Genomic DNA, 27,014 nt, shown 5'->3' with positions numbered 1-27,014 from the left:
TTTATCTCATTACACGTATTCATAAGAGTTGTAAATAATGTACAGTACATATTGTAAGCATTCACAGAAAAATAAAAAATAAATGAGGTGACAGTACAACAGTAACAATAAAGGGTAATATAAAAAAATTAAACATTGTAAACCGAGTATTGTACAGGTAAAATATGAATCATATATGGTACCTCTGATAGGGGATTCCAGGTGTTATCAGCTCCTTGGAGCAAGGGGCTTAATAGTTTTCAGTAATGATAGCTTGTACTGACGCTGACATCTAGTGGGGTGCCAACAGGCTAATTTTAGATAAGCACAGTAATAATATCCTTTGAGATGTTTATAAACACTATGTCGCCTCTTGGTAAGAGAGGTATCAGAGTGTTGGTACCAGCTTGGTAGCCCTCCTTTGGACGTTCTCAAGCAACTGGCAGTTTGCTCCTTCCCAGCCCAATGGACACTCGCTTGCAAGAGTTTAAATGAGCAACTACAGTTAACTTTTAGGTTCGGATAAAATGTTAGGTAAACTTTAGTTTCAATAATTCTAGTTTCGTTAGATTATGACTAAATTATGTTTGATATTAAACTCAGCCAATTTAGGTATTATTATGTTATTATGTAAGTATTTAAGTTATGATAAAACTCAATATAGGTTACATTGAACGCATAAGTAGTTCACCTTAGTTAAGGAGAGAGATGAGTAGTTTAAATGGATTTATTCTTATTTTTCTCAAGATTCTAGTAAAAGATTATACAAGTATATATACCGGTATAAATTTTTTTTTGGTAAAGAACACAAATATACAGTACATTAATAAAACTTCCACTGATGCAGGTTGACTCATAAATGATTCAAGCTGAGGTGCCTCAATTTTCAGTTCTTTTATGCAAACAAATAAAAAAAATACGAGCCCACTCACTTTAGTAGCCATTATTGTTATATTGCAGTGTACAGACAGATGATGATCTGGCTATTACATGCACTTATCATTCAGAATGACAAGTAGGGCAAAGCAATTGAATTTGTAGTACACCTCTCTTCTTCCCTCTCTAGTGAAGGGGGAGAGGGGTTACTCAATGGGTACTCTGTCTTTTTTCTTGATTGTCCAGGTGCCCATTTATTCTTCAGGTGTTGAGTGAAGTGTGGGGCTGTATACACTGAACAGACCACTAAATTTGTTTATGTTTTAAGATTGTCATTGGTTTGTGTCCAGGATATCTTATGTAAAAACTTTGAAAGAGCAAGGTTAGACACTAAGGGGAGTGAGCATTATTTTGTACAATATACTGTTCAGTAGTTCAGTTCTACAGTAGGTGGAGTTAGCAAAAGACGTTAATCAGAAGCAGCTATCAAGAATGTTTAATGTACAAAATAGAATCTAAAAATAAAATAAAATAAAAGCTACCATATTACTGTATAAGAGTACATACACTCTTGAATGGTGCAATATATGTTATCGGCTTTAATCAATTACTGTATGCTGCAAAACGATGATTATGATACTAAATGATATCTTTTCCATAGTCCTGTTCCTGTATATTGCAGATGGTGTATTTGAAAGTAGACACTGTATCATATACTGAGCTTTCACTGCTACAGTACCTTGCACAAAGTGGACAGGATGACATAAATGATGAAATATTTTAAAACCTATGCCATTTATTGAATCTTTTACAAATTCATACAATTTAAACAAAATACAATACTGTATTACATAAGAACGCCTACATGTGCTTTCACTGAAGATTATGTACATTATCTACAAACTAGGCATAAACAGCCCTATAACTGTGGAAATTACTACTGTGGTAAACTACATTATATTAATGTTAATGAGCCCATCATCTGATTACCAACAGATTAAGGACAGCAAATTAAATTATTTGGAAAAATTAAAATATAAATTTCTAAAACTCTAATGAGACTACAGTACAGTACTTGTTTCAAATAATTACCATAATATGTGAGAGCCTCCCAAGAAACTACTACAGTACCAACAAGACAAGGAGATAATTTTGCAGTACACTACAGGTATTTGGAAACCAAGAATTTTCTAAAAAATCTAAAATGACTACAGTACTTGTTTTAAATAATGTGATGTTTAGAATTAATGATCAGTCACAAAAACTTATGTACAGTTAACCTATATGCAGCACAACCTTAGTAGGACCTGATTGCAGGTGGCACAGTAGCACATTCTGCATCATCAAGGGTGTGATCAATTACTGGACGATACCATAACTTTACCTGTGAAAGAAGTATATATATATATATATATATATATATATATATATATATATATATATATATATATATATATATATATATATATATATATATATATATATATATATATACATATATATATATATATATATACATATATATATATATACATACATATATATATATATATATATACATACATATATATATATATATATATATATATATATATATATGATAACAACAAGGAAGAAAACACGAAGTCTGTACTCACCCCTGAAGATGTGAATTACACGAAAGCGCTTGGGAACTTTGTGTTTTCTTCTTTCCTTGTGGTTATCAGCATATACAAGTACCTAGATCACGCGCATATGCATATATATATATATATATATATATATATATATATATATATATATATATATATATATATATATATATATATATATATATATATATACACCTACCTTACATTATTTACCGATTGTACTACTGTACTTCAACCAATATTTGTATACTACCTAGATGAAAAAATGCAGCTAAAATCATTAAAGAAAGGCTAAATGAAGATCTAGCACAACCATTGTATAGACACTGGCTGTATGGTATCGAAGCTCATAATAACAACGAAGCCTAGCTAGGACACTTCCTCGGCTGACCTCTAGCAACAGAGCTCTCTCACCGCTCCTCCCCTCTCCTGCTCCCCCGCTCAGCGTGCTCTCACACGCAAAGAAATGTTTATTCCCTCCATGTTTTTTACCTTATGATAGTTATTTCTTTTGTCAGATTTTGCACATTACAGTATATATCATTATGTATGGAAGATTGTGTGTGGAAGTATCTGAGAAAAAAGTAAGAAAACAAAAATCATAACATAATTAACAGCTCGGTCGGGTTGCGAGAGGGCTAGGGCGATGAGGCTAGTGACAAATCTAACTTGGACAATGTCACTAACAATGTTCACTAACTAAAGAAAATTATCTGTAAATCTTCATTTGCATTAAGTAATTTTTAGATTTAAAAAGGCATGTAATAGTGAATGAAGTTCTGCTCTTCATTTAACAACACAAAGAAAGAATCTAGGGGTACGGTAGGCAAGTCCAGGATAAAGGAGTTTACTGCTGAAGGATAGCCTACTGCATTACCACAACCATGTACAGTACCGGGTAGTTATTGTTCACAGTAAATGACTCACGGACATTCATTAAGTATAGACAGGTCTGTTAGTATCTCTTAAAAGTTGAATGTTTTTAAGTTGAGGAACACCTGTATTGTCAAATTACTGCATGTATTAGCCCCTGTCTAACAGACAGTAATACTTACATACATTATGTTTATATAATTGCATAATCCCTGGTAATTAAACTATAAGCAAGTTTTTTGTTTATTCTCTTTAATATCGAAGCAAGTGATGTATGTCAAGTAATCTCCTTGCCTATCATTATGACCTGACCTCTAACTCTTCTGCCCTGGCTAGGTCAGCAGTAAAGACCCGGGCCCTTGGCCAGTACCCTGCTCTTATGGTAAGTCGTTCTCAGTCTCTCATGCACATCAAACATGTATTCACGAAGCTCGCTAAACATAAGCTTCATCCTTTATTAACACTCACAGCTCATAGTGTTAATTACAGTGATATCATACTGTTTGTGCAATACTGTAGTTTATTTTCTTAATAAATGGAAAAAAACCATTCGGGCTTGAAAACACAACCCATAAACATTTATGTTACTTCCAGCATACCTTTAATACTGACTACAGGATTTTCATCAGTGATTACAATAGGTAAATGGAAGCTAACATGCATAGAGGCAGGCTGTCTGGGCATGTGGAGCGAATGGATGAGACCAATGGGTCATAGGTACAATGATAGAAAAAAGTCGTGTCGTGAAATTTGGTGAAAACATAAGCCGAAGGGCTAAAACTTTTGGTGCGCTCTGCCTTGTGGTAGGGCTCTCATAATGTTTCACGAGTTACATCTAATCTTCGGACAAAACTGCAACACGACTTTTGTCTTTGATTGTACACAAGTACAATCAAAGTATGAAATGAGGAGAGGTTGCAAGAAATTACAGTACAGCTGCTCCCCGGCTTACAACGGGGTTAGGGACCGACATCCAGGACGTAAGTCAAAATGGTCGTAAGTCGGAAATACTTAAATAGCACATAGAAAATCGAAAATGGGTGTCTCTTTTTCTTCTCAGCACCACAAAGCACCCACTTTTAAGCTTGCCAGCCATTTTAAAGTGAATTACAGATGAAAATTTTGTCAGTGTACTGACTTTGGGACTCGAAAATACGTAATTTGACCAAATTTTGGTACAACTGAGGCAGGTCATAAATGCGGGTGGTCGTAAGTCGAGTAGGTCATAAGTTGGGGAGTAGCTGTACAGTAGTTAGAAACCTGACAAGTGAGACTGCAAGAGACCATGCAACATGGAGACCTGCCATCAGGTAACTGCAGATAACCCATGCAAGTGTTGGAAATGGCTGTAAAACAATGATGATGAAGATGATAAAAATCCTAAAACAGTCAATTCAAAATGATGACCACCTACAATGTGGGATCGTTTGTGTTCACCAATTTGAATGTTATCAACCGGGTATTTCAGCTGGAATTAAAGTTACACTAATGTAACTCTGTAAACTTAAAACAGTTTGCAACTAGACCCGTTTTAAAAAAAATGAAATTAAAAACTTACATCTCCGGAATCAATGTCAACAGTGGATAGTGTGTGTTTCCTCCAATGCTTTTCCTCTGGTACGGGTGTTTGACCTTCCAGGGGCTTGGTATAGTCGTACTCATCAATGCGATCCTGAAATAATTGTATGGTTTCTCTTGTACAAAGCATGAAACAATCTAATCGTTGTAGCTAAATGGATGAAAAAGCATTAAGGTGGTATGCGCATATCGAGTGCATTACATATGATAAATTAGGATGAGGATATAAAACAGTATGATTAGGGTGCAAGAAAACCACCGAGAAAGGAATGGACTAGTTCCATATATATATATATATATATATAAAAAAGAAGTCATAATGTATCATGATAGAAAGGCCCAATCAAAGAGTATTGACTGAATTTTGTATTGTGGAGTACAGTATTTTCATTTTCAGCTGAAATGTCTTACCTTAAAATCTTCTCGGGCATGAGCACCACGGGACTCCTTGCGAGCTTCTGCCGAAACTATTGTCTGGACAGCATTGGACATGAGGTTCTGAAGTTCCAAGGTCTCTACCAAATCAGTGTTCCATACCATGCCACGATCAACCAACTGAAACAGTACAATCATTATTACTAACTTGAGATTCCTTTGCCCTGTCAACCTAAAAGTTACTATTATAAACATTACTAAAATGGTAACTCAGCTGTTACAACATAGGACATATCATGTATTATTCAACCCTTTGAGCACTTAACTTGAAAAAAAGTTGCATCTAATGTTTTTTGGTAGAGGGATTTAAATCGAACTTTGTCCACACCCGTAAAAGAACATTTTGCCGTCAAGATTTCATTCAAATACATGTATAATTAAAGACTTTTGAACAGTGCACTCAGCTTCATGTGATTTGCTGGAAAAATGGTGGAAGCTCAGATATAAAAATACTGTATCCTCTGACGTTACTCTGGCTTGCATCAGCTGATTCCAACCGACGCTATCAGACTTATCAGTTTATATGCCATGATAACTTTACTAGTATTGAAGCATGACTAGATGGAGAATACAATTATATATAAAGAAATTAATTACAGGAATGTCCTGGTTACCGTAAGGGATGCATTTCTAAAAGTCAATGTGAATAACGAATTTACGAATATCAGGGTAATTTTCCCCATAAGAATTACCGTAATGTAAATAGGGGGATGCGTTTCCAGCTGGCAACTTTCACCACATAGATACTTTTATAAATACTGTATACTCCTCATTATCTGAGGCTATTTGGGACCAGGGTCAGGTTTATACTGACATACCAGTAAATGTGAAGAATTATAATAAAATCTATGAAAAAAAATACCACATTGCCAGTTGGCAATAGTTGCACTACACGAGGGAGACCAGAGTGGCTGCAATCTCCAACACTCCTCCCACAATCCAAGGGCTAACTACCGTGCACGTAAGAAATGTTTATTCCAATTTTGTTTTTCACCTTTTAACCATTTCTTTAATTTTCCTTGCAGATTCTGTATGAACGATTGTATATGCATGTAGCAGAGAAAAAATATAAAAATAAATAAAAAATAATTACATTCATCTACCCAAAATTACAAGTTGAATAATACAAAAAATGCAGCTCACAGCTTTGCTCAGTATGGGGAGGATGAGATCCTAGCCCTGCACCTCCTTCACTACTCCACTCTGCCTCTCCCACAATCTGCAAACTTATCCCACAGACACAAAATTTTTTTATTCTCTATATTTTTGGCCCTATGATAGGTCATTTCTTAATTTTGGGGGGACAATTTTAATGAACAATTGTGTGCATGTAACAAGTTAAAAATAAAATAAAATAAAAACAAATAAAATAAAAATATGTATACAGGTACTCAAAATTACGAGTTGAAAAATAACAATAACACAGCTTAGCCTGGTAGGAGAGGTAGGGGGGTATAGCCGCTGGGTCATCTAACGTGACAACACACGTTCATTTCACACACATACGCACCTTTGCTGTTCATATTTCTTATATTATAGCAAAATATTTTTTGATGTATTCTCTATATAATGCAATAAAATAATTACAATAACATAAAAAACAATGAAAAAGAACACCGTGACTGAGTGAGTGCGTGTAAGATGTTTGTAAATGAGTGTAAACCTTAGACTGAGCATTTACCATTGCCATTAGAAGAATTCTAGAATGCTAGGCAGCCTTTTTTTAACTGTATTGCATGTATTCAAACACCACCTTCTTAACTATATTTGCAGAAATTATGACTAAAAAAAATTTGCATGCTCTCCACAAGTTTATACGAAGTTCTCAGTAAAAAAAATAAATAACAATTTAAAATGTTTGAAACAAATAAAATATCTTTATTAATAAATTTTGGTTAAAGCATATTATATATAAAGGATATAAGAAAGATAAGAGGAGAGGTATTATGACTGACATTATTAACCCTTACATTCAACATGCCCTATTATTGGCCTTCACATCAATCCCTGACTGAGGCAATGTTCATTTAGTAACATTGGTACTTCTGGTTGTGTTATGCACTGTGTGACCAATACAATGTATTCTCTACATCACATATAGTTAAAACACAAAAATTAACAGGAATCACCCTAATAAATTAATGTTGCTCAGAATTCTGGGTCCAGTGTGTCATATTGAATAGCACCATAAGGTGCAGGAAAATTTGTTGTTGACTGTACATATAGCAGCTAGAGAGAAGTTACGATAATGAACAAAGTATGAAACAGTTACTTCAGCCACCCAACATCAAAGAATAAATTATTCAAGAAAATGGAAAAAAATGAGAACATTAATTACAGGTACACCACCGATTTTCTGACACCCTGGGTTCCAAAGCCTTGCTGGATTATCCGTTTTGCAGGACTAACCAAGGTCAGGTAAAAATGAATTCAATAATACGCCTCTGACCCACTAATTATACACCTCCCGTGTCTCTAAAGCACCATGGACTGCGAGAAACTTCAATTAAACACCACCTCTGACACTTGCACCTTTCTTAGAAGCCATACCCAGGGTTAAATGTAAGCAAAATAAGCCAGTAAACTAGTCTGGTAGTCGTGGGAATTTCTAGTGCCCCATCGTAATTTTGTAAAACTTATCAATAAAAAAGTTACAATACTAATAGCCAATATAATCATTTGCAATACGTCAGAGTTCAGCAATCTTGCCTTAATGTCATCCATTTTAGACCAGAGAGAAGCCATTTTATCACAACCCTCTTTCAGTACTTCACCAGTGCGGAACACAGCAGCGTGGTTTTGCATGGTTTTCTGCATTGCAGATCGTACTTCAGCAGTCAACACGTTGCCCTTAGCAAATCTTAAATTATCAATGTTGGCTACAGAGGCCTCACCAGCATTCTGTAGAAGAGACAAATATATTAACAGCAAGAACAAATAAGATGAAATATTAGCTAATAACCATACAACCATTATTTCATTGCCTTTAATTTATAAAGTATCATACAATTATCAGTTCAATGGTCATATTGATCAAAATAAATTTTTTTGTTGAAAACTGTTAAAACATGGCCTCACTGAAGTGGACTGTTTATATCTTTCACACATTAACTTAAAAAACTTGTAGAGGACATTCAAACCATGCACACTGTCAACACCAATGGTACATCAAATTAGTTTTCACTTAAAAATTCAAACCTATTATCAGATGATGAACTTACAGGAGAGAGTTCACCAATGGTTTCACCAGGCTTGTTCTCCTCGGCAATTGTGTGAGCACATGCTCGGCCAAATACCACAAGATCCAGAAGAGAGTTGGCACCAAGACGATTGGCTCCATGGACTGAAGCACATCCTGACTCACCAGCAGCATACAGACCAGGCACAATTTTGTCTTCCTTTCCATCAAAGGTGATCACCTGAGACACAAAAGTTTCATTAATATGGAAAATTACATACTGTATAAGAAAATATTGCAAGAACTCTGAATATCAAAAGTGAAACAAACAATATATTAACACAAAATTAACATATATAATTATTAACATTTAGAAAGTCAAGTCACTCCTCTACATTTAATCATCATCTCCAAACATATTAATCTACAGTTAATTTGCTATATACCCCTGTACTGTATTTGTGTATAATGGACGAGTTGTCGGTTCTGAATAAACACAGGAAATACACTCTGCCACGTTCGTAGAGTGATATATAATTTGTAATAAAAGTTTAAAGTCCTGCTATAATAGTCAAGATAAGTTAATTTCTCTAGAAACATGGCTGCCATTTGCAATGACATCACCACCTTCCCTGCAGACGACACAGGGATGGAAATACGAGTCAATTTAGAAGTAATGACATTGTCTGGACTTTGTTTTAAGAATGCCTGATGCTAGGTAAACATGAGTAAACATGACAACATAGTGCTGTTATTGTTTTGATGATTCACTAATGAACCACTGGGATGAATCCTCATTTATATTAATTAATGGTTAAAATTTTACTTTAACTACCATAAGTATTTGGATGCTTAGATTCAAGATAGCTGTATGGGTAAATTTAAAGTTTTGGTCATCCCTGTACTTAGACATGCAGACTGTGGTTTTTTATGATGGTTTGTGATGTGTTATGAATGATTTAGACCTTCATTTCTGTTGGAAATCACTAGTTTTGAGTTACTACCCCCCCCTTACTCGTGCATGTTAAGCTAATCTTATACAGGTAATATAACTTATCATACCCTAACATAACCTAACCTGTGACCTGCATTTTCTTGTGGAATCGAAAAATTTTTGCGACCGATCCCATAGATAATGTGTCTCACTGTTTAAAGTACTGTACTTAATCCCATAATTAGAATTTTAAGGTTCCCCAGATGACCAAAACCAAAATAATACTAATATTGTTTGGAATGTTTATACTAAGAAATTTGTAGTAGGGGCAGCTAATATCCATTAAATTAGTTAATGTGCTTAGTAATATTTATATACTGTACTGTATTCAAAATAGTATTGATGTGTTGCACAGTAAAGCACAATTAATTATCTAATAATATTTATTTACAGAGCCGATCAGCCGGGAAGGTTGGACAACTACCACCAGGGTTCATCAAGGCAGATGAAAGAAATTTTCCAAAAGTAGATGTCTTTATGATTGAAGTGCATTATCAAGAACTCCGCCATCCAGCTATGAAGAACATTAAATTACATCTGTCTTCTGATCATCTCAAGCCCATCCCCTGGCCATGGTCATCCCTAGTCCTTCCACAACATTAAATATAGACATCAGTGATGCAAACTTACATTTTCCAGATATGAAATAGAGAACAGTGATGAAAACTTCCATGTTGGAGTTATCGGTCTTTTGCATCATTTTGGCAGCCAGCGAGTAAATACACACAATGATAATTGATCAGTAATTTATTTTACTGTGACTTCTATTACCCAAATTCACTAAACAAACCTGTCCTCTGTAATTGGTTGGGATGCCACCCATATTGTAGTGCACAGTTGGCAGTACAGGGATAGGTTCACGTGTTACATCTACACCAGCAAAGATCATGGCTGTCTCAGAAATACCAGGTAGCCTTTGTGCCAGCTGATCTGGGGGCAGGTGGTGAAGCTGGAAAGGAAAAACTAAGCTGTTACAAACATTTGCTTTGCCAAATACCACTTCGCAGTCACATCATACAGACAGTTTTCATTAATTTTATCCTCAGCTGAATATGCCATTTTCCAAATTACATGGAGTAAACATAAAAGAATTATGAAATAATCCTGGACATCTCATTTTATAGATGAAGTTGGCAAAAAAGATAAAATTACTACAACCATTATGTTTATGGGTTGTAACCCAGCTGGCATTGATTAAATAAAAAGTAAAAATTTCCCATCATGACCTCAGTCTTTAGAAGGGGGACCAGGAGGTGAAACTCACCACTCAGTCTCCACCCCCATATCTTTCAAAGATATCAAAATCTCATTTCCTTCATTATCCTTGTTTATTCTATATACTGGCACTAATTTTGTCATATTGTTATTAGCTACTGTACATGGAAATTATCCAATTCTTAATAGAAACTTGTAACCTATAAACATATCACTTCATATAGTACACCCACTAAAATTCAGCACCCGTGTCATATTGTATCACGCCGTGAGGGTGCCGAATAATTTTTTAGTAGGTGTACATTTGCTAAAAAATTAATAAAACACTACAACTAAAGTATCAAGCAGCTTCTTGAGCTTTAATATCTGAGCATATAAAAGTCAGTACTTACCCTAAATATATTTTGTGGTTATGTGGTAAAAAAAAAAGGGGGGGGGGATGATACAATGCAAAAAAGGTTATTAAAAAATTTATCATCTGTATTATGGTACACTAAGTAAAGCTTCCTTACTGACAGAGAGAGAGCCTGAAGTAAATAGAAGTAACAAGTGCTGATGGATGAAGACACAAAACTGTGATAGGATCATGGTATAGGGAGGATGTTCTCCATAATCCACCATTAAGTGCAAGATTTGATATTGGGACACAAAAAAAGTGTTTGTTTGATTTATCAATTTCTTCAAACTGATGGAGAACTGCTTGTCTTACCTGCAGGTAGACATGATCCTTATCAGGCCCACAGCCACGACCCTCTCGAATTTCAATTGTCATGGAGCGTGAGACAACATCACGAGACGCCAAGTCTTTTGCAACTGGGGCATAACGCTCCATGAACCTCTCTCCCTCTGAGTTTACCAGGTAGCCACCTTCACCACGGCATCCCTCAGTCATCAAACATCCAGCACCATAGATGCCTGTATTGATCATGAAACACAAAAGTACAAGCATGAGCAAAGTCTTTCTGACACAACTGTTAGATTAACCCGAAGACAAAGTGTTAGCTAACCTCTCTTGCTAAGAACAAAACCTGAACCATTTTAAAACCAAAACTCCATTGAAAACTAGGAAGGCCTTTCCTGATGTACAAACAAAATCTCTTACCAGTGGGATGGAACTGTACAAACTCCATATCTTGGCAAGGAAGATTAGCACGTGTGATCATGGCAGTACCATCACCAGTGGAAGTGTGGGCAGAGGTGCACGAAAAGTAGGCACGACCATAACCACCTGTGGCCAACACTGTGTTTTTGGAATGGAACCTGAAATGTGCACAAAAGAATTAAAAATTTTCAACAAAATCAATTCAAAAAGCTTTTGAAAAAATGTAAGTATAATAAAAATAAATTCAAAGTTTTGAAAGGAACTCAAAGACATCTGAAAATAATTTAAATATAAAATTAGATTTAAACCATTATAAAACTATTTTCCGATTTAAAAAAAAACATAGTCCCTACAGTTACAGTATAATGTTTATTATTTTAATACTGGTTGAAAGACACAGATTAATAAAGGGCCTACAATGATATCCACGTTAGCTGGAACAACTAGTGCAGAGCACTTCTGTGGTTGAGAGATTTCCAGATAACCAGATGACTTTCTCAAACCTGGAAAAATTCTTTATCCCGAGACTCTAAACTACACATCTTGCACAGACAGACATTAGCCACATTCCCAGAATGTATGTAAAATATTATTAATTTCGTACTGACCATCACTAAGGTTTATAGAATTTATTTCTCTAATTAGGCTCAATTCAACCAGAAGTCTTTCTGTAACAAACTCATTTATACTGTTGTTCCAACCCATGACATGAATATTATCCTTAATATGTTCAATACAGTGGTCCTTCGGTTAACGAACGGTACGATTAACGGATTACCTCCCATAAGGATCTTCAATTCGGTTAACGAACAAAACTTTTATTGTATTAACGAAATCCTTACGAACAACACGTTTTGTTGTGAGCATCAGCTGATGGGCTAGTCTGCCAATTTAGTAATCTGTTCTATGTTTACATTCGTTTCCAGTGGAGCAAATATCAAGAAAGTTGTGCTCTTTAATATTTTTGCATTTTTTATATTAAAATTATTACCGTATATCACGGCCTATAAGACGAAATTTGAACATTAAAAAAATCTGCCCAAAGTTAGGGGGTCGTCTAAACCACCAAGTTTAAAATTCTTACCTCTTAAATATTGTGGTTTAGTGTGTCAAGAGTGGTGATGAAAACATCGTAAGCCACTCACAAGGTCTTACCACTAATTATTTTATACTGAAACTTACGTTTGGCAAGCTGGATTCAAATTAAGATTACCGGTATATTAAAATAATAAAAATGTATTATAAACCTGTCTAACATACCGTAAAAGAGATTTATACCCCTATAATAAACACAGCTATCATCACACACCCCTCCCCACGCCCCCCCCCCCATTTGCCAGTGAGGAGCCGTGGAGGTGGTCAGTAATGCATACCGGTATCGGTATATTTACTCATAATAATATTTATCTCCTATAAATAATTGATTTAAATTTTATTTTTTTCCAAAGAATATTCAGTAAATGAGTGCATTAATTCTTGAAACTATCGACGGTTAATTACAGACGCTCAAGTGACGTCACTAGTGTTTACACTACACCAGCTGGTAATATTTGATGCCATTACTTGAAGTGAATTGGCCTTATTTTAAGTAACTAACTATAAATAAATACAAAAATTAAAAAAAAAGATCAAAACTGAGAAATAATATACTGTATGTATGTTGTGTTGTCAAAGTAAGAGGAACAATTGTGTAAGTACGTAATATTTTTTCACTCAAATCCTAATGAAACACTACTGGAGAACATTCCTTTGTCGCAAAACAGTTTATAAATTAAAGAAAATAATTACAGTGTGTTTAATATATTACAGTATATTATAAATAAATAAATAAAACAAATAATTCGGTAAATCTATTTAAAGTAAATGGAAAATAAGCAAACATGTTATTTACCAAGACCCTTCCGTCTGGCTCAGGGTGAGATGTAGGGGAGATAAAGAAGGCTATTTATAGCCCATCAGAAGTGACCAGTACCCTAATGCACCATAAATAATTCATTGAACATTCATTTTTTGTACATAGTATATTCAGTATATATATATATATATATATATATATATATATATATATATATATATATATATATATATATATATATATATATATATATATATATATATATATATATATATATATATATATATATATATATATATATATATATTTGTGTAATAAATGTATGTAGTAAGTACATACTGGTAACCTTTTTCACTCAAATCCTAATGAAACACCACAATTAGAATACGGTGGTTGCTGTTGAACCACATGTTGTATAAATAGTCACACCACCGAGACGAGGGAACACTCCCAACACGCTTCAGTGACGTCACTAGTGTTTACACTACACCAGCGGGTATAATTTGATGACATTACTTGAAGTGAATTGGCCTTATTTAAAAAAATCAAGGATGGTTGGTAAAGGACTACTGAGTCAGTGGGTAAGTGTCACATTTGGGGTACTGGTCTTATACAGCAAATAGAGCTCAAAAGCTACTTTTTAAATGGAAATTTGGGGGGGGCGTCTTATGCACCCCGCCGCCTTATAGGCCGTGATATACGGTAGTCATTTAAAAATTCAGTTAACATATTGATAATATATGCAGTACAGGGAACTAGTTTTTTGTGCGCCCAATATCCATCAGCCGCTTGACTCAGCCACCAGGTCAGTTTGGCTTTGATGACAGTGGAGTGAACATCTATTTTGTTGGTGTCTTGAATATTTTTGCATTTTTAGATTGAAATTATTGGTCATTCTGAAATTTAGTTAAGATATTGATAATATATAGTGCAGTGTTGATTAAAATAAAATAATCTTGAATTACACCTAGTGAACTTAAAATTTTATTGGTGAAATGACTGCATCAAGCACAGGTCCCCTGAAAGGTGATTTCTCCACCATCCCCACTTCCTTCTCTTCTCCCTTATCCTCCACCCCCACTTCTATTTCCCATCATCATCATCAACCAGGAACCTTCTACATACACACCTCAAAGTAAGTGTACTTTACTGCATCTTTTTTTTTACTTTGTACTGTATGTACTTTTCTGTGAGCTGGAACCAATTACCCAATATCCCATTGAAACAATGGATTCAGTTAACAAAATTTTCGGTTAACGAACGACTCTGTGGGACGAATTGTGTTCGTTAACCGAGGGACCAGTGTATTGTATATACAGTGATCCCTCGTTTAACGAACGCCTCGGTTAACGAAATTTCGGTTAACGAACTGCCTTCCATAAGGATCTTCAATTCGGTTAACGAACAAAAATTCGGTAAACGAATTTCTTACGAACCGACCTCAACATGTTTTCGCTTGCACTGACCGGGCAACCAGCTTTAGTATCAGTCCGCCAATACATTAATCGGTTCTAGGGCTTAAATTCCTTACTATTTTAGTAAATATCAAGAAGTTTATACTATTCAATAATTTTAAAAGTTTAATATTCAATTTTTTAGTCATTTTAACGATTATTGAACATAATTGAAGGTAAAGTGACTAGTTTAATGCGCGGCATCCAGCCTCTTAACACAGCAAACAGGTGTTAGTCTCTCTGTTTTCACTGGAGGTAACATCTTGCTTGAGACTCTCTTCAACTAAACACTTTTTTCTGTGTTTCCAAGCAAATTATTGGTCATTTTGAAATATATTTTACATTTTGACAATATATAATTCAGTGCAGTGTTGATTTAAAGAAAATAATCTTGAATTACACCAAGAGAGCTAAAATTTTATGGGTGAAATGGCGCCAAGGGGTGACTTCTCTTCCACCCCAATGCCTTCTCTTCTTCCTTCTCCTCCACCCCCATTCTAAATCCCATCATCATCATCATCATCATCATCCAGGAGCCTTCTACAAACACACCTCAAAGTAAGTGAACTTTTCTCCCATTTTTGTTGAATTTAGGAAATTTTCGGTGAGCTGGAACCAATTACCCAAAAACCCATTGAAACAATGGTTTCGGTTAACGAACTTTTCGGTTAACGAACGACCTTCTGGAACGGATTGAGTTCGTTAACTGAGGGGTCACTGTAGTAGTGTGGACAGTGTATGCTATTATGAGAGGAGAGTGGCAGTTAGCTACACCTGCTACAAGAGATGGTACAGGACAAAGGCAGGCCATCCTGTAAAACCATTTCGACCTGCCTGCAGGTGAGTACAATGTACATTATAATGTACTGTATACAGTATTGTATTTTATTTATTTACAAAATATTGCATGTGTACAGTGGTATATCCATAAATAAATACAGCTATGTGTATGTCCGTGTGATATGTGTAATTTAGACTCTTAAAAAATTTTCTCAGTACTGCATCCATAAAAATGTCGGGGAAGAGAAAATTTGTCTCCATACCCGCAATTCAAATTTTCTTAAACTGAAGCTTCATAAATCAAGAACTTTTTGTACTATATGGATATAATTGATGATATTTTGGGGTTTCATTGAAGTGAAAGCTTACCTTTAACCTAATTTAATTAAAGCATCTCATTAAGAATGTTAATATACTTTACAAAAGTAATAAAAAAATGTATAAAATGGGAATGCCCAAAGTTTTAGATACAATACTTCAGGTTGGGAACAATCATACATGCACATACTGTATCTACACCTCTCTACAGGTACCTCTCTCGATATGAATGGGTTAACACCCCCCCCCCCCCCCCAAAAAAAAAAAAAAAAAAAAAAATAAATAAATAATACAAATAAAAAACACATTCATTAGGTGAATTTTCCTATCTCAAATAGAAAAATATATAGGAAAAATAGGGTTCAGTTCCCCAATAACAAAAATACCACAAAAATCCAAAATTGGTTCACAAACAAGAAGAAAACCCTACCTATCTAATGATAAATAGTACACAACTACAGTACTGTAATTTACTACCTAACACATTAAAAACATTATTAAAATACTATTTAGATGAAAGTAATGTATGTAGGTAAAACTATTAAGGAAAAGCTAAATCAAAGTTTAACACAGTCGCCAGCGGCACCATTTGCATAGACGCTAACTGTTTCAAGCATGGCTGCCCTCAAGCGTCTCCATAGCATCTAGCACAGCTGCCTCTGCCAACTCTTAGCAACGCTTCCTATGCCACTGTCACACACATAGAAATGTTTATTCTCTTTATGGTTTTTGACCGTATGATTTTTTTTTTAACCTTTTTTGCATATATGTATGCAAGATTATGTGTGCCTGTAACTGAGTAAAAACAAGTAAGAAAGTTATGTTTATCTATCCAAAACTTGGAGTTTAAAAATAATCATAACATAACCTCCCAGCTCATCCCACTAACTTTCACTGATGCACAAAGAAATATTTAATCCCTTTATGTTTTTAGACTTAAGATAATTATTAGTATATTTTTGTTGCATATTCTATACGTAGGTGTGTGTGTGTGTGTACATGTAACTGAATGAAAAAAATAACTTCTACCTCAGCCTGGTAGAGAGAGTGCAGGACCCAAATTTGTATAAGCAGGGGAAGCTTTTGTAACTTGAAAAATAATTGGTAATTTAGGAAATTCATTTTAGCGAATTTTCGTATCTCAAGGGATACCTCTACAAGTTTACCTTTCAAGCTGTACAACACTCCGTTATAGCTGGCACTTTCAGTCAACCACAACAATTCTCTTGATTACAGGTCACTAGCAATTTTCTGTGACAGTTTCTCAAATATTGCATGGAGTGGATGGTACAGTACTTGTAATCTAAAACTGTGCTCTCAGTGGCATTTTATTACACTGTAACTAACATTTCTCCAACAGTGAGGTAGTAGGCAGCTATCACACAGGGAGGTACTACCACCTGGGAAGATATTGGAAGCATAATGTATTGTCTAATGGTGGACCCTGCTGCCATATGGCATCACGAAAATTGTGACCAAGTCCCAGGTTGCTGATCCGACTTTCTGCCTCATTTACACACAATTGCAGGGTCTCAATTGTTTCTCACTTTTGATCTTTTCTTTCATATTTGTATTTATGGTTCTTTATTATTATTATCATCATCATTATTATTATTTTATTTTTTATTATGAATTTTATTTACAGTGGGGTATGCTATAACGAATCTAATTGGTTCTAGAACCTCGTTCGTTATAGGATTAATCCGTTCCAGGCCCCCAAATACAACCACTTAACACTGAAAAATTTCTGTGAAAATTGTAAAAAATACAGTACTTTATCTTACCTTAGTGTTGTTCAGCATGCAGGACAGGAGGCAGAGGAGGAGGGGGAAGGAGAGAATTATGGAGAAGAGGTGGAAGGAGAGGAGTCATCCTTCTTAGCCCTCTTTGGTGACTGTCTTACAGGCACTATGTCTGTTTATTTATAATTTCTTTCATAGTTTCAAGGGTTATTACCTTTCTCACTCGCTTTTGACGATTCATTGTTAAAATTGTACACTTGTATAACAAAATAGTTATAAAAATGACACGAATTTCCACACCAAAAGACGAAATTTCAACAAGTTCAGTGGTGCACTGACTACACAATGAACCAATATGGCGCCTGACGCTCTTGCTGGGAGCCGCGGTACAACAATATTCATGCGCCAGACGAAATAGTCCCGTATTCATCCGCATTCATTGTAGGAGTTGCGTTCGTTATAGCATTCCCAATTTTATAGGTAAAACCATTCGTTATAGGAATATTCATAGTAGGATCCGTTCGTTATAGCAAACCCCACTGTACTATGAATTATTTTTATTGTTATTATTATTAAATTTTTGCCCCCCAGGCCCCGATGTGGGTCAGTGACCTGTGCCCGGTCATACTGCTTCCATAGCACAAGGAAGTTCTTTGATTACACCACCTTCATTAAAATCCAGAAACATCTGAAGATTCATGATCAATGCAATGCATAACTTACCTGTGGATTGATCCATCCTCTAAACAAAGTGCAATGACACCACGGCATTCTCCATCTTCCATCAAGAGGTCAAGAGCAAAGTATTCGATGAAATAATTACAGTCATATCTGAGGGATTGTCCATACAAGGTGTGGAGGAGAGAGTGGCCTGTGCGGTCTGCTACACAGCAGCATCTAGTGTTAAAGAGAGGTTATACAAATTTATCAAAAAAAATTTTATACCAATAAAACAATACACTTAACCATGATAATTTGGCACACTAGACTCTAGTCTTCGTGAAATACTGCCTGCTATAGTAGCCCCCAATTTCTGATTTATCAATAATTTTGGCATGATGCACATACAACCCACAAACTTTTGTGTTTAAGCAAATCATTGCCAAGAATTTAGTTGCTTAAATAAAAAATATCCAAGTATAATCAAGACTAATTTAAAAATGCCCCGTATTATATAAAAACCAAAATGCTTGTGATTCTCTCACCCATTTCCTCAAACAAAAATCATACATCAAAGACTATTAATGTCTTTTATAATTTACTGGTTACCTACCACACTAATTCATAAAATTCATAGCTATTTTTATTATCAGTGCCCCAGCTAACTGTTTTATCAATTCAATCCAAAATTTCTATTCACTATACGACAGTACAGTAGCTGTACAATAATTAGGCGACAATCAGACGATAAACACTCTGCAAAAGTGACTAATGGTCTGAAAATTTTCAATCCCCACAATCTTCTGTAACTGAATCAACCAGTTTTGTTTCTTATCCTGAAAAGACAAGTTAAACCATACTGACAAAGGAAAGAAACGAACCTGTGAGCCTGACCACCCTTGCCAAAGTCATAACTTTGGCCACCAAAAGCTCTTTGATATATTTTGCCATCTACAGTACGACTAAAGGGCATGCCTGGAAAAGAGAAAGGGACAGTCAAAAAATAATCTCAATTATAATTTACTTAACAATGCAAATTCATGAAATATGCGTCCCAGAAACAGAAATACAAAACAAGAATTAAAACAGCTTTAAGAAAATCAAACTGAACTTCATTTCATTCCAAGACATCTGAAATTCCCCAAATTGCAAGTTTATGGCTCTTGTTAGATGTACAACAAATCTAATTACACCACTACTGTACAATATTCAGAGAGCAAATCTTGTCCCTTTCATAAGAAAATTTGTATAATTCTAGCCATTTTTTAAAAATCCCATTTTCTCCATTAGTGCAAATAGTCAACATGAAAGCTCACTGTTGTTTAAGGGTTCAGTGATCAGCAGAAAGAAAACAATGCCTACACTTCTTAGTAAATCACTCATTACTGCATCTTATTGGTATAATTAATTATGCATTCTTTCAATTATTACAGGATTACTTTTTTATTTCATAAGATTAGTAAAACAAGTGGACAGCAGATAGATGAATATGTTCATTAGCTGATGTTGGATGGTGGTGGCAGTCAGCTGAATGACACACTTCTCAAAAAATGATTCATTACCATATCACATATAATAAAGAAGTTTATACATTCTTTAATTTTATGTACAAAATTTGTGATTTAATTTAGAATGTATTTTATCAAAAGTATAATACAGTACAGTATAAGCACTTTGAGCAATAGTGAACAGAAAGGCTACTCCCTCAGTCCCAGAATGTTACCTTGGTAAGATTCCTAAATTAAATTAAAAGGACAGTACAGTACAGTAATTCTCTTTGTTTTCTTTGTTTAACAATTTATGATCACACTCATATACTGTACAGGTATTTCATTCTGGAGATATCAGGGAACCAGTGTCTTAGTTTTAGCACAGAATTGAATTATTATTGTATATGAAGTGTTAATACTACAATGACATCCTTGTTTCTGATACAGGTATTCGTGCAAACAAAGATGGCAGCAGTGCTGGCACCAGCACTTTTTCTTCAGAAAAAACATGAATAAGAAAAGTACTATTAATCCACCCAATTCCTTTTATTCTTGAGGTAAGGATTAAGAAATAAATCGTCTTCTGTACATATCTTTCACTAGTTGGCTGGAAAACCTGGGCTACTGCCCTTAACTTCTGTTATACCATCTTAGTTTTAGTTGGTGTCCTCCTCTCTCTATGGTTACACTTTGACGTGTTAGACACAGGGCATGTTTTGGAGAAAAAATTATCATTTTATAAAGTGAAAAATATGGTAACTAAACATTCAACCTTCTATTATATTTCTTCCTCCCATTTCAGTTGTGTGACTAGTAGTTAAATATGATACTCTTCTCTTCACAATGCCAATATTGCACAGCAACATAATGCATAACTGAATCAAAAATAAATACCTAAAAGCATTTAAGTACTCATTTCCCCCTTCAATTTTCTTTAAAAAATAATTTGGTATAATGTGATAATACTGTACTTACCATAATTCTCTAATTCAACGACTGCTTTTGGAGCTTCACGGGTCATGTAGTGAATAGCATCCTGATCACCCAGCCAGTCAGAGCCTTTCACCGTGTCATACATGTGCCAAATCCAATTGTCTGGCTGCAAAGAAATGTTGTATCTTGATTTAATATTCCAACTTATAATGAACTTGAAAGACAACCTAGGTGATTTTACCCTAAACTGTTTTCAGCTGTCAGCCACTCATATAGTACATTGTAAGTAAAATGCCCCAGTGAAAAATTTTGGACACATTATTTAAAAATATTCTTTGTAGTTGAAGTTATCCAATGAACCAACAATGATTTATGTAACTAAGCCTATACTGCATAGCATACAGTGCCCCTGAGCCTTCAGGCACCAAAAACTTACACATACAGTACATAACTTGTGCCGTTACAACCATCCATGTGTATAAATCAATAAAACTTAGTTGGCCTGATTTTACCAATAAAATTATGTTTTGTGTAACTTCTACATTTCACTGAAAAAAAAAAACACTTTGTAAAGTTAACTTTACATAACTTCATATTCTTCAATCCTAAACATCATCATCTTTGAATCTAAGCAGTACAAGGGTAAGAGCTGTTTATTAGATTTGTTACAAAGGCTTACCAAAACATTGCTGTAAGGACAAATTATTTAAATCAATTCTGACAGTTCTCTCAAGAAAAATAAGAATATCATGAATAACATACCTCCATGTTACCAAGAGCAGCATTTATACCGCCCTGAGCAGCCACAGTGTGAGACCGTGTTGGGAAAAGCTTGCTGATGACAGCTGTGCGGAAGCCTTCCTGCACAAGACCAAATGCAGCACGTAAACCAGCACCTCCAGCCCCGACCACAACAGCGTCATAAGTATGGTTAACCACTGGATAGTCACGAGAAAGCTGTAGATGAAAAAGTGTGAAAAATTATTATCCTATAAAGTCCTGTACTGTTAAACTCATGAATCTCAAAACAGATGGCATTCATGCGAGTGAATTTTTTTTAATCTAATTTCTTATAAAAAACAAAATGAATCAACACATCCATATTTAAGCATAGAAATATGTATTGAATGAAGAGCATGTAATATTCACCATAGATAGCAGAGAAATTGGTTTGTGAACACACATCATGTCAGGTGATGTCTTGTAGCACAAACTAATCTTTGTCTATTTAATTGTTTTTTGTTTCATTTGAATGACTTATTTTCTCGCGTTTATTTATGCTTATAATGCGATGGAAATGTTGATGGCATAAAATATGTACTCTTCACAATAAAGAATATAATATTGATAAAAAAAAATCAATTACCTGTACTGTATAATACGGTTCATTTTACATAATAAAATATAACAAATGAATAATGAATAAAAAAAAAGACCCACCAGTGCTTTGCCAAGCACACCTTTTGTCAAAAAACAGTGAGTTTAAATTTAGATGTAAAATTACACATTATTACGATATCAGCTTTGAGAAGGAGCATGCGATGTACAGCACAGTATACGTTTCTTCGTATAGGCAGTCCCCGAGTTACAACCATCCAACTTACGATCCTCCTCACTTACAAACGGGATGCCAATATTTTCACCGCAAAAATTTGTAAATAAAATCCCCATTTTTTATATTATTTTCTTTATTCTATATTGTTTAACATCACAGTAGACCCTTGCCATTCGCGGAGATTAAAATCCAAGAAATGGCATGAATTGGCAAAACCCCAAATAGCAACCTACAGTATACTACCGTAGTGCTCTTCTGTATACTTACCGGGGGGTATACCAAACAATTGACCAGCTGCGGCAGCACTCATCCCCTTTTAATTTACCTAAGAATAAAACTTTCTTTGTCAGGGTCATCACTGAGTTCTGCCTTTTACATTTCACTCGTTAGCATCACTAGCATTGACACTAGTCAGTCTTTTAGGGATTATTTCACACAAACACTAAAGTTTGAGAGTACAACACAAGATGCTGCATGGGGTGACTCATTGTGCTGGGGGAAAAGGCTTGCAAGCTAGCCACCATACCCACCATCTGTTTGCCGCGAATCACAAACTCGCGAATGGCAAGGGTTTACTGTATTTACATTATTTGTTATGTATTGGATATTATGTTGTTTTATATTGGCAAACATTGTGCTTTAACCTATTTTAAACTATGGATTTAACATTGTTCTGACTTACAAACAAATTGATTTATGATCATGGTCCAGAAACGTATTCCTGTGGTAACTTTGGGACTGCCTGTACATTAATTTATTCAGTACCACATCTTATGTACTGTACATCAATTTATTTATATATCCTTGCAATCAATACATGCTTATTGTTTTAATGTCATAGGATTAGTAAATATAGGTGAAGAGGATGGTGGTGGTGATCCATTGAATATGATGCTTCTCAGTAATCCCAATCAAGGAATTCTCCCAATAATGGAAAAGGTTTGCATAAATCAGTCAGGTATTAGGAAGGTAAACTGTATCTATCACAGCAATTTAAGTAACATAGTACAGGTACCTGATCCGTGGAGGTCTTGGCACTTGTGCGACGGCCATCCATAGTGAAATGGAAGTTCCTTGCATGAGCTGCAGGACGACTGAAGGCTGCTGTCTGAAACAAAGATATGTTCAGTTTTTAGTACAGTACAGAACCATGTGTAAATAAGGAAAATTTAAAAATTAATAAAAGAAATGGTCAAGTTGTGGTTTCAACCAACAACAGAAATTTTTTTTCTTTTGAGCAAAGTGTTTTTCCGACAGTTTAGAGTATTTTAAGACACTTTTCTTCTATGACATTTCCCTTGCAAATGACCTAAAATTACCTTACCTAATCTCCTAACCCAGGTATATTTAAGTAATTTGCAAGGGAAACGTCATAGAAGAAAAGTGTCTTAATATCATCTGAACAATCAGAAAACACGGTAAAAAAAAAAAAAAAAAAATCCTAGGCTCGTTGAACATAAGAAAATAAGGAGTCTGCAATAGGCCGATTGGCCTGTGCATGGCAGCTCCTGTCGAGAGTTACTACCACTCTCTATCATCCATGAATCTATCTAGCCTACATATTTACCAAAGAAACTATCACTTGCAGAATAAAAACCTGTATAGTTGTCTACAGTTAAATACCACAACTATTGCATGACAAGACGGTCAATTTATAGTATCACACAGTTCTTTATTTAGAAATTAAAATATGTTTTTCTTGTGTATTTTGATGAGTTTCAAACGAATTTGATATTAATTTCCACCGGAAATAACTTTTTTTTACCCCCCCCCTCAAACAATCATAATGGAGAAAGTTGGATTTTTTTTTAATAAATAAATTATATTACCAACCAGCCAAGAAAACCTAACCTAACCCATTGTTCATACCCCAGACGCTTAAAGAGCAAAGACAGAGACCTGGAGCGATGCGTGAACTGGGGGTCAGACCACCTGTGCCATAGGTAAACAAGTGACTGAGTGAAAGTAATAATCTTGAAAAATTAATATCTCGGTTATCTTTAATTCCCGGTGGAAATATCATAGAAGAAATATGTCTAAGAATTGTGTACACATTATGAGATACATATTTTTAATACGGAAATAAAGACCGGTGTGATACTAAAAATTCACCGACAAGACTAATATGCAAGCTACTGTACAATTAATTACTTATACACAGATTGCAAGCAAATAACTGATGTACAGTACTGGCGAAGAGAATAAAAGTGGTTGTAGGAAAAAAATTCACAAGAAAGTCAGATAAAATGGCACGGAAAAAGCCTAACCTAACCTACGTGCAATGCCATCACACACACACACACATATATATATATATATATATATATATATATATATATATATATATATATATGTGGTCAATGTGTAAAAGTCCTGTGACTTTTTTTTTCCGTCCACCGATAAAAGTATATCCAGGTGATTTTTGGGGTACGACTGCAGTACCTACAGTACTGTATATCTACGTTAAAAGATCTTTTTTTTAATCTATGCATCAGAGTTCGTAGCCTGCTGTACTTGAACGGAATGGAAACACATCCACAGTAAATAATAGTTATGCTTCGGTAATGTTAAAAGGAGGTAGTTAGTTCACATACGAGCGGCGTTGCATAAACCCATCCCGTGATCAGCTGATCACCAAACACATTCCTCCAGCTTTTAACTACCTGCAGTATTATACTGATTTACCAGAGTAAGAACATTAGGGTACGTACTAATGGCGATGGCATAAGTTTTGCTGCAAAAGTCGCCGAAGCTTTCATGGACGACGCCATTTCTGCAGATTATTAGACGATACACTCACTCCCTCTAGACTGCCAGGGTGGGACTGGCAGTGTCGGTGTTTACAAGACAAGCGCGTGCTTATGTAAGGCTACAGCTGCCGGGCCACGGGCGGGCTGCTTATGAAAACTGAGTTTGCGCAGCAAAAAGATTATGTAACACCAAATTATCTAATCTTAATGTGTGATTCTAAACTATTTGTATTTAAGTAGTTTAATAGGGAACATCAATGTCATTAGCCCTTCATACAGAAAAAAGGTCTTAATAGAATGTCACTAATTTGCTCTCATTTACTATTCCTACGTTTCAATTATATTGGTACTACTTTAAATTGGTCTTGGGGTTCTTTCACTATACTGCATTACCCGATCTATGGTGTGTATCTAACGGTTACCATTATAATAGAGTTCTGGTTTATTGCTCTACTTTCCGCTTTTCACTCAAACTAATTAAGTTTACATTTTTCCTCAATTTCGCCAATATCATGTCGTCATAGAACCACATATACACAACACAGCGGTAAAGCACATAATTCACCCAGTAAGTGAAGGGCAGCCTTGGCCCTGATACACGTGAAAAGGGTGTTATCCAGTGTGACCCTGTGGGGTACGGGATATTTGGTTCACACTCAGGATGGGATGGAGAAAGGAAACTCACAATGTGCTCTCTGTATACATATTGTATTGGATGTACAGTGCAGCTTGGTGCTGGGAAGTGGCAGCGTGGTTACAAGCGTGATGTAGAGAGAGCTGGTTGGTGAGGGTGCTCAGAGGACCAGCTTGTGGGTCGCCATGGTCGCCGGCAGGCGAGTTCGCCGGCGGGAGCGAGGGCCGCCAGACAGGAGTGGAGGTGTTGCTTGAAATGGCTGCAGGTAGAAAGAGGTAGGCCACCACGAGGTCAGGTCTTATATAGCAGCGGTAGGCATGGCTTAATAGTTGACCTCCGTCATGTAAGGCGGCGCTGGTTGACCTAGACTACAAGGCATACACTGGGGATCATGGGTCGGCTAGCCAGCGACAAATAGCGTTTGTAGGGGAGGAATCCATCACAATACTCCCCCTTCCCTCCAGGTGGTGTAGGAGACTTGTTATCTGCAGGGTTGCATGGCACATGTGAGGCAGAACGGGCGGTGCATGCCACATGGACATAACCATGAGGCGTGATGAGCCGGCCACTAGGGAGACAGCTGTCTAGACACATGAGATCTGTGGGAGAAGAGTGGAGAAAAGGGTGTGTGGGGCGATGAATGTTGTGCTTCTGTCACTGCAGGGGCAGCGTCCTCATAGTCACTGGTTGGGATGACTGGGCAGGGGCGACGTCAGGAGGAGGGTCTATGATAGAGCAGGTTCTACAACAGCAGCAGGGTCCATGACAGCAGCAGGGTGCAGGACAGTAGCAGGGAGTGCCTGAGGAAAAAAACGGTGTGTGGGGGTGATGAATGCTGTGCTTCCCTCTCGGCAGGTACAGAATCCTCAGATGCGCCTGCTGGGGTCGGAAGGACGTGGTGCTTGGGGCAGGAAGAGGGGCTGGTGTCTGCTTAGAGAAGCAGAGCTGCTCTAGGGTGTCTAACCTGCGGTGTAGAGACAGT

The 27,014-nt window shown here is 35.8% G+C and overlaps 1 protein-coding gene across 1 annotated transcript; it reads right to left on the bottom strand.

The window, feature by feature from the left end:
- Positions 1 to 1,633: 1,633 nt before the first annotated feature.
- Positions 1,634 to 25,516, bottom strand: LOC121870772 (succinate dehydrogenase [ubiquinone] flavoprotein subunit, mitochondrial-like). The gene is made up of 14 exons (XM_042372726.1): positions 25,360 to 25,516; positions 23,664 to 23,756; positions 21,856 to 22,050; positions 21,136 to 21,259; positions 19,552 to 19,645; positions 18,734 to 18,907; positions 11,862 to 12,019; positions 11,469 to 11,674; positions 10,335 to 10,493; positions 8,594 to 8,791; positions 8,082 to 8,273; positions 5,349 to 5,492; positions 4,918 to 5,031; positions 1,634 to 2,239 (listed from the first exon to the last, which is right to left on the bottom strand). The coding sequence occupies exons 1-14, from the start codon at positions 25,417 to 25,419 to the stop codon at positions 2,153 to 2,155; spliced, it is 1,998 nt and encodes a 665-aa protein (XP_042228660.1). The 5' UTR covers positions 25,420 to 25,516; the 3' UTR covers positions 1,634 to 2,152.
- Between the last annotated feature and the right edge of the window lie 1,498 nt (positions 25,517 to 27,014).

Source organism: Homarus americanus, unplaced genomic scaffold (genome assembly GCF_018991925.1).
Source record: "Homarus americanus isolate GMGI-L3 unplaced genomic scaffold, GMGI_Hamer_2.0 scaffold49310, whole genome shotgun sequence".
Classification (NCBI taxonomy): Eukaryota; Metazoa; Arthropoda; class Malacostraca; order Decapoda; family Nephropidae; genus Homarus; species Homarus americanus.
The sequence above is the reverse complement of the archived record's forward strand: the minus strand, read 5'-3'. Positions and strand labels throughout refer to the sequence as shown.

Bases quoted from the DNA above. Each gene is read 5' to 3' on its own strand.
- LOC121870772 (XM_042372726.1), bottom strand. From the start codon at position 25,419: ATGGCGTCGTCCATGAAAGCTTCGGCGACTTTTGCAGCAAAACTTATG. The intron at 19,646-21,135 runs GTAAGTACAGTA...TCTCTTTTCCAG, and splicing joins CGTTGAATTAGAGAATTATG to GCATGCCCTTTAGTCGTACT. The intron at 8,274-8,593 runs GTAAGTTCATCA...TCTCTTCTACAG, and splicing joins CCATTGGTGAACTCTCTCCT to AATGCTGGTGAGGCCTCTGT.